We start from the raw sequence: 12,227 nt of genomic DNA, 5'->3' as shown, positions 1-12,227 counted from the left end.
GATGGAGCTGAACTCACCATGAGTCCTGGGCATAATGAGACCTGTCAAGAGACCCAGCTCTGCCCTAAGGGTCTATTCACATGGGAATCCAAGGAGCTTTGGTGGGAGGTTAGAGGGTCTGAGTTATGGGAAGAGAATGTTGGAATTTGGTACTTTCTTAATTACTCTCACCACTAGTTGGAGCACAATGAGGCTTGAGTTTCCCAGAAGCTGGGGGAGGCAGATACAGTGGGCAGAGCGGGCAAATAACAGCAGGCATAAAGCAAAGGGGGAATATACGCTAAATACCACTAGAGCTAACCTCAGAAAGCAGGAAGAGTCTCAGGTAACTAAGTCCAAAGTGAAGGGACTTAAGAAAAGTTAAATACAGTGGAATGAAAATGTGGTCAACATCGTTAGTCAGACACACAGTGAGATACCACCACACACACAACAGAATCGATAAAAGTTAGCAGTTCCAAGATGTAGTAAGGATGTGGAGTAACTGGAACTCTTATATACTACTGAATGTAAATTGGCACAACCACTTTGGAAAATTCCTTGGCAGTATTATCATAATACCTTGTGATACCTCATGATCCAACAGTCTCATCCCTAGGTAATAAAATAAGTGTATATTCCAGTTTCCATTCCAAAGAGCTTGGGAGTCATCAGTCTGTCCTAACAATTCAAAAGCTGAAGAAACAAAAACCAACAACTCTACCTAGATCTGGCAGAGAAGGTAGGTGACGGGGCAAAGTGTTGCCCCTAAAATTCGAGACAGACAGACACGCAAATACAGAGATCACAACTTACAAAAACAGAACAAAGTAGAAACCTCCCCAGGACCCAGTACCAGGTCAAGAAAGCCTCGCCTGCAGCTGACACATTGCTGGAGGCTCCATGTGAATAAGTCTGACAGTTAAACACTCCAAGGAGGCCCAGTCAGAGGGTGACCCACACTTTTGTGAGTTTTACCTCTAGGAGTCCTACCAGGTTGTTATAGGTACTGTTAGAGAAAAATCCCCCGGTGCCTCCCACAGGGAATTGAAAATAAGCCAGAGCATCTGTTCTTCTTAACAAGGGTCTAACCCACTGGGCTTCATCAGAGTCCGAATGTCTTAGGGGAAGAGAAATTCCCAACTCTAGCCCACTATTTCCATCCTGTTCCACCTAAGGGGAACAGCCAAAAGAAAGGTGGCATAGCAGTTCTGATTTCAGATAATTTAGTTGTCAAATCAACAAAAGTAATGAGAGACAAAGATTGTCACTATATAATGGTGAAGGGTACAATTCAACAAGAAGACATAACAATTCTAAATATTTATGCACCTAACTCAGGTGCACACAGTCTGAGTACCCCTCAGTCTGCTGCAGAGTCCCAAATGAAAAGATCCCATTCCCTGTGGATGCCTCCGGGTGGTGGCTAAATTGTCTCTCTTGGCAGCCACAGGTAGGAGAGGAAAAGCGGAGAATGAAGCATTATGATGCCTGTCGATTGGCTGGGGTCTGGGGGGCAGGTCATGGCTCAAGGGAGCTGGGAGCCCAGTACCCCGTCCGCAAGAGGATCACCGCTCGCTGATGGTAGCCGTCTCTGCACTGGTGGCAGCAGGTGTCTCCAGCAGCTCGGGACCTGCTGATGCCTTTCTCCTTCCAGTCCTGCTCCGCAACCTCTTCCCGTGGAGTCTACTGTAGGTTCAGGGACCCTTCCTTCTGACATTCATATGATCTATGATTCTCTGCCTGTTTTTTTTTTTCACATTCATCTAAAATCTTTCCTTCTTGAAGAGACACTCTGGCTGCAGGTGTTTCTCATCCACCATCTTGTCTCTTTCCTTGGCCTCTGAGGTTTTTGATGAGAAATCTGATGATTGTGTGAGGTTATTATGATGACAATTATCGTCCTGGCAGCTCTATAGCTGTTAATAATGGACCTTATTGTGTATCACACACCACAGAAGTCGTTTTGATAGCATCATGATGTCAGCTATGTTTTAGCATCACCCCGACACCAATCAGAATTTAAAGAAAAAGAAATGGAATATTTCAAGTATAGACATTACGAGGTCTTTAGGAGCCTAAAGATATCACAGATTTTCAAACTGTAAGGAAGGCCTTGCTGAAATAACAGGAAAATATCCAATCCCCTAATTTTCGAATGACAGCTAAAGATCAATCCTATGAGCTCTCTGCTGGCAGGCGACCTGCTGGAACTGTTTTCACAAACATCAGAAGAGCCAAAAGAAAGGAAATGTAAATCTTTTTCTCCATATTTACCAGCTCATTGCCTTTAGAATTTGTTTCTATAGCCTGAAGGTGTTCCTGAGAAAGCTCCCAGAATAGAGGGCAGGAGGGTAAACTCCAGGCCTTCATTTCCTGCCCTAAACCAGATCTCAGGGGCAAAAATCACATCCCCTGTGATAAGCCCGACTATATTTCAGAGATAACCAAGTCTGCAGTAACAGAATAAACAAGAAAGGCAGACAACTTGATGTCTTTCCACTGCCTGCTAATTACTCCACAACAATTACTATTTTTCCCTCTGTCCCCATAAAAGCAGCAAGCCACTTGGCCTTGCTGCTGGCATCTCCCTTCTCTTTCTTTGGGATGCCACTTCATCTCCCTGCTCTCTCCCCCCACTTTCTCTCTTTCTCTCTCTCTCTCATTCTCTCTGTCCCTCTAAAGCATAAAATAAACTTTTTTTTACATTTATATCTTAATTTCTACATGAGAAATCTTTCTCCACCTGCACTGTTACCTCCTACTAAATGGAAAGGTCCCTGAAGCATTGTATAGGTTTAAATTTCTAATAAACTAAATATCAATCTCCCATTCAAGTACTAACTAGACCCAACACTGCTCAGCTTCTGAGATCAGACAAGATTGGGCATACTCAGTGTGGTATGGCCATAGACTTTAATATCAATCTCTATAACCATGCAAACAAAAAACACTTGTTTTCTTTAAAGAGGAAAATGTTCTTATGACCAAAAAAGGAACAAACCACTCTGGGTTATGCCCAGTGATGATTAGCCTATTTCTTGCTCTGACCTCAGAAAGAGCCATTGTTGTGGAATTACTAAAACCTAAGAATTATTAAAACCTACCTTTAGCCTAGGTTTTAGTAATTCCATAACCAGCCCTGATCATCCAGGAAGCTGCTGGTGACTTGTAGAGTTTGACCACAGCGGGACTTTATACTTAGCATTGTCTGTGTAGTTAGTACAGTTAGTATTGTCTGTCACTAGTGTTAGAACAGTATACTTAGTATTGTGAACACAGTTAGTATCAATGGTATTGTTAGCCTGGTTCATATAGCTAGTATTATTAGTATTCCTAGCCTAGGTAGTGTAGTTGCTATTGTTCATTAGTTACTTAGCATAACTACTGTAGAGTTAGCATGGATAGATGTGACCAAGCAGCAGGGCGTGGCCTCCAATTTGTCCACTGGAGTGCTTGACAATTATAAGCTCCTGAAGAAAATTGGCTAATGCAGCTTCACCAAGGTGATGCTGGCCTGGCACCTTCCCACTGGGACACAGGGAGCCATCAAAATCGTGTCCAATCAGAGCCAACATGGCCTGGAAAGTGTCGATATGGAGGTCAAAGCCATCAGGAACCAGAATCATCAAAACATTCTTAAGTTGTTGGATGGCACTGAGACTGAAGACACCCTCTATTTAATAACAGAATGTTCCAGTGGTCAGACTTTTTCCAGCATATACTGAGACACGGCCACAGGGAGGAGAAGGAGGCTAGGGCCAAATTCTGACAGATCCTGGCTGCCATGCAGTAGTGCCATGAGAACCAGATTTTCCACAGGGACCTGAAGCCCCACATCCTACTTGATGACAATGATAGTATCAAGTGAGTTCACTTTCAATTTGCCATGACATTTAGTGAAGGGATCGAGCTGGAAAGGTTTTGTGGAACTCCCTGTTTTTGTGCCCCAGAAGTTCCTGAATGAAGACTATATGGAGCCAGAGGTGGACGTGTGGACCTTGGGGGTTGTGCTCTACACCATGACAGCCAGGACTCTGCCATTCGATGGAGAGAACTGGGGGGACCAGTTCTCTGGAGGCAACATGATACATGGAAGGTATGAGACACCTATTTTCTTCTAAGAGGAATTGAAAACATTTCTGAAATAATTTGTGACCCTTGATACCAGAGAGAGTCCCACCCTCCTTCAAATTATGAGGGGCATTTGCATCAATGGGCAGGAGATGCCAGAGGAGACCAGGAAAGCCACAGTGACTGCCAGTCCTCTACCCAGCCTACTGATGAGTCCCAATCCAAGCACAGCCCCCCAGCATGGCCTCAGGGTCTTCCCCTCCACCCACAGCACCAGCAGCCATCGGGAAGAGTAAGGAGGACATGCCTCTCCCCAGGAAACATCTGGAGAAGCCAACTCTCTCCAGGCTGGGCAGCCAGATGGGAAGACCTCGACCTCTCCCTCTGAGGAGGGCCAGAGCTGGAAGGGGCTCGCTAGGAAATTTGCCAAGTTTTTGTTAACAATCTGCTGTAACCTGCTGGCTGGAAAGATGTGCCACAGAAGGCTAAACAAGTTGGTACCAGGGAATGTGGACAGCTGAAGCAGCTAGAGCAAGTATGTGGGGTGGTCCAGCCACGCTTCCTGAATCTATTTCATTTATTATGGTTTTACTGATATTAGTTTTAATAGACAAGTCATAGTTGCATACATGTATGGGGTACAGTGTGAAGTTTATATACATGTGCACTCTGTGGAATGGTGGCATCAAGCTAATTAACATATCCGTCACCTCAGAAAGGAAAATGCAGCATGATGTCGCTTAACATGTTGAATCTACAAAGCTGACCTCATACAAGTACAGTAGCTTGATGGTCATGAGAGGCTGGGGGAATGACAGGAAGGGCATGGCTCATTGGTCACAGAGTTTCAGACAGACAGGAGGAAGAAGCCCTGACATCTGTTGTACAGCAGGGTACAAGAGTTAATGAGAATGTACTGCACATTTCAAAATACTTGAGAGTATTTTCATAACTACCCTTCAAATGTGTCCTTGCCTTTGGAGTGGTTAGCAAGAAGACCCAGCACTCCCTGGATCCAGAAATCATGGAGTCTGAGGTCGGCCAGGCGTGGACTCACAAGCTCTGGGTGGGAGCCAGCAAGAAGCAGCCCGCAACCATCAGAGGCATCTGAGCCACAGTAGAGTGAGCTGCAGTACGGCCTTGAGCCCTGGAGACAAGAGGGCCCCTCTGCCCACACCGGGTCCCCTTTCTTCCCTAGTGTGGATTTTCTTTATGCTTAACAGCCCAGTGAGTAGTCACCCAGTGCTTCTGTCCCTAAAATCCAACCGTGGCTCTCACCCCTTCAGCAATGCCTGGTTAAAATTTTTTTTTCTTATGTCATCACATATTACTATCCAGATATGGGAGATTCAAATACATTTGAATTATTTTGTGAAGTAATTTAATTTCTAGAGACCCATAGTTTCAATTCTCTGGAAGCTTTCATCCTTCTGAGCTCTTCTGGACTTGGAAACTCCATAGGTTGGCTGACCTATGTTCCTGGCTTCTTTTTACCTCAAGGTCTCAATAGATCATTTTGTTAAGGACAAAGAACATTCCAGATTGGCATTCTATTGCCCTTCAGGTCTTTCCTATTAATAGATGGATGTTGAAGGATCATTCAAACCTGGCTTGTCTTGTTAGTTGACTTTCTGCAGTTTCCAGAGCAGAAGACAGAAGGTGGAAACTGAATCGCACTCTCCTAGATTCTGAAGTTTCTAGTTCTGAATCCTTGTGCCAACCAGGAGAAAAAGGTGAGTGGAGAACTGACTGTATTTTAGTCTATTGCTTTATTTCATATTGCTTTCATACATTGAACAATTGTGAATGGCATAGTCTCTTTGATCTAGTGAGAAGTAGTGTGAGCATTCTCTTTTGTCTAGGAGAATAAGAAGTTTGTTCAGAAGGGAATCCCCGTGAAATCTTATATCATTGCTATCGATTTTTCTTAGCATGAAAGAGGCAAAGGGAAGATTTGGAGGAGTAGAATCTTAAATTTTGAAAATGACAACTTTTTCTGTTGTTTTGCCTTTGGTTTTAATGTAGTGTTTGTACATGTGAAGATAAGCGTGAGGAAAACAATGACATAGCAATCGACAACAGGGCTTCCTTGGGTAAAATAAGAAAGAACTACAATGGATGATGGGATTTACTTGTTTCCCGTCGACAAATTTATGGTGATAGCAAATTGTAACATTTTTCAATACTAAAAGTGTTGTACTTAAAATTGGGAAACCGACAGAATGAGATTATCAAAAAGGCAAAACGAGAATTTCCTCAAGGCTTAGTCTGATTAATTAGGCCAGCTGATTTTGATGCAAGTGAAATTGATTTACATTGTTTATATTTTTTTAAAAGAGCAACTGAAACCAATAAAATGTGACTGTCTAGACTTTGGATATTGTACTCTATAGATTCTTAGGTGTAGCAGGTCTAAGTCTTTTAAAAAATCAAAATGCATGAAAACAAAGCAAGAACCATGACATCCAAATATTTTTCTAGCTCATTTTTTCTACAGATGCGTGATGGACTTGGAGTAGGAGAGTTCTGGCTGTATCCATCATTCATCACATTCATCCCAGTACATGTACAACCTAGTGACAACAGTTATAATAGCCAAAAATTAGTAGCCATCTAAATTTGTCCCTGAATTCAGAACTGAAATATTCTCCTGGTTCCCAAACTCTGCTCTTAGCCTTGTGTTTATAGGAAAATTGGCAATATTTTACTTCTAAGTAACTTGATTTTCACCCTAGGAGGTTATCTTTTGTATTTTAAATTTTCCCATGGCAATTTTATTCTGTATGGGAATAGCTCCCTGAAGAAGAGACCCTTACTGCCTTGAAATCACGTTGTGTCTCAGTTGTACTAACTATGAATGGGAGCAGGTTGCTTCATCTCCCATTTCTTAAACAGGAGAAGTAAAAGCTTGCCTACCTAAGTAAGATAATGCTGGGATAATGACTGCAGAAACTTATAGAAGGGGTAGGTATTCTTTTTGAGGGTAGCATTTCAAAATAAGGGGAGAGAGAAGAAATTACATTGGACTACCTACTAAATGACATAGCTTCTGTCAGGCACTTTACATATATAGATTAACTCCCTTAATCCTCTGACATGAGCATTATGGTCTTCATTCTGGTGTGTGACTTTGAGTGAGCTATATATGTAACGTATGTAAAACTAAGTTGTTCACCTGCAAAACAAGACAAATAGCTATACCCACTTTATAAGGCTGCTGAGAGGATCAAAGTAACACATGAGTGACTTAGCCCAGTGACTGGGCTGTTTTTAATGCTCAATAAATGTGAGCTAACATTACAACCTTATAGACTTTGGGTTAATTCATGGGACCTGATGAAGTGGAAGATTGGAAAATTCCACTAAAGTGGAATTCTTAGAAATTCCACTACTGGGCTTTCTCCCTTGCGATCCTTACCTGGGCCCCCTCCTCCCCTGCGACCTTCCCCCCCCGCCCCCACAGCTGCCGCCCCCATAAATCACCTGTAGCAATTAGTGTACCAGGCTGTAAAATAGCTTAGGACCCTGCCTCACTAAAGTTAACCCTGTTGTAGCCGTGCCCCTCCTCCTTAAGCAGAGTGTATGAAAGACTGCAGTGCTCTTTGTCTGGTGCTCAGAACTTGGGGAGACCAAATTCCCCTCTGGGCCAATTGCCAGCTGGCGTGAAGTATAAAACCTGTTTTGCCAAAATCTCTGAGTGTGTCTCTTGGTCTATTCCCGGTCAGCCCTGCCCTAACACTGATACATAGTAATGCCAGATTAGGAAGATGTTATTTGGTGAGAAAGCTTGTGGCTTATTGTACCTATTATCTACCTATCAACTATCATCTATATCCATCTATATTTTTACTAAGCAGATGGAAGAGAGAAAGAAGAAAGTTTCATTTCACATGTAGCCATTTAAGCCATGTCATTTCAGTGTCCCTGTACCAAGTACCCACTGACTGCTAACCTAGATAACAAAAGTAAAAGGCAAAGCAAGTTATCCTGGCTCAGGTTACTTTGTGTGATGCAGCCTTGGGAAGATTCTCATAACAGAACAATATGGACTAAGTTTTCTTTATCCTGGAAAGTATAATCACACATTCTCCTATAAGGTATATATGGGGGAGGGTGTTCACGTGTTTTTGTTGTGTTGAGGAATTGGAGTAGGGGTGACAAAATGGGAAAAGCTAATTATTAATACTTGATTGATAATGTTAAACTTTAATTCAAAAGGGAAAAAGAACTGTGTTAACAGAAAAATTCATGAAGTAAAGCAATGAAACCAATTGTCAAGATAATTGGAAATATATTCCTGTCAGGTCTGTGTTGAGTGTGGAATTACAGTTAATAATGTACATTTAAAATTAATTCCAATATTTTTAGACACTCATACTTTCCATCTCTTGAAGGAACACTGATGATTTCTGCCAGCTTTTTTCTCCCTCTGCTTTAGGTCAACTGATTGACAGGTGATTGATTTTGGCAAGAAACAGGAAATTGATCAAGTAAAATTGTGCAAACATTTTTTATTTTGAATGATTAATAAAATGCTTATGCATTCTATTTTAAATTTAGATTAGCATTTGGCTGCCAATATAGGTTACAAATGCTTTGTAAAGTGAAAAGCAATATATCAACATTAATTTTTATACTTTGGGTTGTGAAATGGGAAGAAAACCTTTATCATTTGAAAACACTAATTTCCTAAAATACGAATTTATGTAATAATGGAATGTGGTGATAATTTTTTAATTATGGACAGAAATAAAAGCATTTCACATCAGATCGCTCCAGGGGAGTCTTTTATGGCAACAGGTTGCATAGACAGCTCTTTACATCATGCAGTGAAAAAAATCTACTCAAAAGTGAGGAAGAAGATGAGACTTAGAGGAGACAGAGGTTGTTAAAATAATCTAAATACCTCAAGTGCAAACCAGAACGTTTTTACTTGAAACTTGTCCTGTAGTGCAGTACTTAAAATAATGTCAGGGAGGAAACTAAACTAAATGACTTCCTTTTTCATGTTGCAGAAAGCAGAAGCCACAGGAGAACAATGGCCAAGAGGCAGACCTAAATGGCTGAGTAATAAGCTTTCATTGATTTCTGTTCTTTTTTTGTAAAGAAAACTTTGTGGTTTTTTAAAGAGAAAAGCTGTATTAATTAATTCCATGAATTTCTATGTTCTGGTTTGATGAATCTTTGAAAGGGTTAAGGCAAGTGACAAAGTAGCACCACTTCTTAACATTAGGCTCCAGATGTTTACTCAGAACACTTTCCTCTCGTGACTCCTTTTTCTTTCTCTTATCTTCATCAAAATAGTCTCCACTCTTCCTTCAAAAGGGCCAACAATGAGGTGACTTGTTTGAATCAAATTTTAATATTATCTATCAAGTATTAATGTTAGTTTTTCTAATTTTGTCACCTCTACTCCAATCCCTCAACACAACAAAAACACATAAACACCCTCCCCAATATATACCTTCTAGGAGAACATGTGTTTATATTTTTCAGGATAAAGAAAACTAAGTCCATATTGTTCTGTTATGGGAATCTTCCTGAGGCTACAGCAACACAAAGTAACCTGAGCCAGGATAACTAGCTTTGCCTTTTAGTTTTGTTATCTGGGTAAGCAGCCAGTGAGTACTTGGTACGGGGACATGAAAATGACATGTTTTAAATGTCTACGTGCCAAATGAAACTTTCCTCTTTCTCTTTTCCGTCTGCTTAGTAAAAAATAGATGGATACAGATGATAGTGGATAGACAGACAGGTGGATAATAGGTACAATAAGCCACAAGATTTCTCACCAAATAACATCTTCCTAATCTGGTATTAGTATGTATCAGGTCCCATGAATTAACCCAAAGTCTATAAAGTTGTAATGTTAGCCGATATTTATTGAGCATTAAAAACAGCCCAGGCACTGGGCTAAGTCACTCATGTGTTACTTTGATCCTCTCAGCAGCCTTATAAAGTGGGTATAGCTATTTGTCTTGTTTTGCAGGTGAACAACTAAGTTTTACTTACGTTACATATATAACTCACTCAAGTCACACACCAGACAGGTAAGTGGTAGACCTGGGATTTCAACTCAGCTCTGTTTCACTCTAATGACCGTGCTTCTAACCTCTTAACAATGTTACTGCCCCTTACTACACAAGCATTTGCTATCAGAAAATATTTTAGGACACTAAAATCATCACTGATTCAGCTAAGTTTCCAGAACGAAAGGAAAGCTGGTACCCTCTAGGAGCTCTATCTAACTGTAAGATTCAGGGACTATGAATTGTTGCGTATTACTTTTCAATGGCTCCAGATGGAATCATTTATTGCCAGGGGTTAGTGGCATTGTCTTACTCCAGTCACATGACCATGAATTAAGTCAAAAACAGGAGTGGCCAGGAAGTCACTCTTTAAAGATTTCTCAAGTCTTAATTTCTAACCTGTATTTCAGATCACTGGACATAACAGAAATCTATCTTGTATCAAGTATTTTATAAATATTTGACAGCACATGGTACTGGAAAAGGTATAAGCTTTGGACTAAAGTTGAATTCAAGCCCAGGTGCCATCATTTACTGAAGCTGAACATCAGACAAGTCATAGTTTATATCTTTGAATCACAGTTTTCTCATTTATCAATGAAGACCTCAGTGCCTATGTCAGAGCAGTAAAGGAACTAATATATATGTAGAGTGCTTGAAAAAAGCTGTGGCATTTAGTGGGTATCCAATGCAACTTCTTCCCTCTCCTCTTATTTTAAATGCTACCCTTAGAAAGAATACCTGCCACTTCTGTAAGTTTCTGCAGTCATTTTCCAAGCATTATCTTACTTAGGTAGGGCAGCTATTACTTCCCGTTTCAGAAACAGGAGATGAAAAAACATGCTCACGTTCATAGGTAGTACAACTGAGACCCAATCTGATTTCAATGCAGTAAAGGGTCTGTTCTTCAGGGAGCTATTGCCATACAGAATAAAATTGCCATGGGAAAATTTAAAATACAAAAGATACCCTCCTAGGGTGAAAATCAAGTTACTTAGAAGTAAAATATTGCCAATTTTCCTATAAACACATGGATAAGAACAGAGGTTTGGAACAAGAAGAATATTTCAATTCTGACTTCAGGGAAAAATTTAGATGGCTACTAATATTTGCTATTATAACTATTCTCACTATATTGGATATGCAGTGTGATGAATGACGGATACAGCCAGAATTCTACTACTCCAAGTCAATCATGCATCTGTACCAAAAATGAGCTACAAAAATATTTGGATGCAATGGTTCCTGCTTTGTTTTCATGTATTTACATGTTTATAAAGTCTAGGATCTGCTGAACCTAAGAATCTATACAGCCCAATATCCAAAGTGTAGAAAGTCACATTTTATTGGTTTCAGTTGCTCTTTTAAAAAAATATAAACAGCGTAAATCAGTGTGCACAGGCATCAAAATCAACTGGCCTAATCAATCAGACTAAGCCTTGAGGAAATTCTCGTTTTGCCTTTTTGATAATCCCATTCTGTAGGTTTCCCAATTTTAAGTACAACACTTTTAGTCTCAGAAAATGTAACAATTTGCTATCACTATAAATTTGTCAACAGGAAACATAAGAAAATCCCATCATCCACTGTAGTTCTTTCTTATTTTACCCAAGGAAGCCCTATTGTAAATTTCTATGTCACTATTTTGCGCACGCTTATCTTCACATGTACAAACACTACATTAAAACCAAAGGCAAAAGGACAGAAAATGTTATCATTTTCAAAATTTAAGATTCTCCTCCTCCAAATCTTCCCTTTGCCTCTTTCATGCTAAGAAAAATCGATAGCAGTGATACAAGATTTCATGGGGATTCCCTTCTGAATAAACTTGTTATTCTCCTAGACAAAAGAGAATGCTCACACTACTTCTCACTAGATCAAAGAGACTGTGCCATTCACAATTGTTCAATGGAAGATCTCTGCCTACTGGGAAATGCAGGAGGTGAGACCTCCAAGAATATATCTAGATACTTTCCCCTTGGCCTAGGCTCTTGATGCTGAGCACCGGTCCCCCTCTGAGGCTTGCTGGCCAGCTCAGGTAAGACACTTCCTCCATCCCCACCCCTGGACCACCATTTTCTTGTTGCCTCAGGCAGAAGTTTTGGCTCTGCAGTCTGCCTGGCCAGGACATTGGTCTTTCCTCCC

At 40.7% G+C, this 12,227-nt stretch overlaps 1 protein-coding gene across 1 annotated transcript in view; it reads left to right on the top strand.

Annotated features, from left to right (window-relative positions):
• Positions 1-12,227, top strand: part of NME9 (NME/NM23 family member 9) — a 39,638-nt gene that overhangs the window by 20,598 nt on the left and 6,813 nt on the right. The window contains exon 9 of the mRNA XM_012663431.1: positions 3,933-4,078. Coding sequence (XP_012518885.1) covers positions 3,933-4,078 — 146 coding nt within the window. The remainder of the gene's footprint in view (positions 1-3,932; positions 4,079-12,227) is intronic.

This window comes from Propithecus coquereli, unplaced genomic scaffold (genome assembly GCF_000956105.1).
Source record: "Propithecus coquereli isolate 6110/MARCELLA unplaced genomic scaffold, Pcoq_1.0 Scaffold12, whole genome shotgun sequence".
In the NCBI taxonomy this organism is placed as follows: Eukaryota; Metazoa; Chordata; class Mammalia; order Primates; family Indriidae; genus Propithecus; species Propithecus coquereli.
This window is presented reverse-complemented; position numbering and strand designations above follow the sequence as displayed.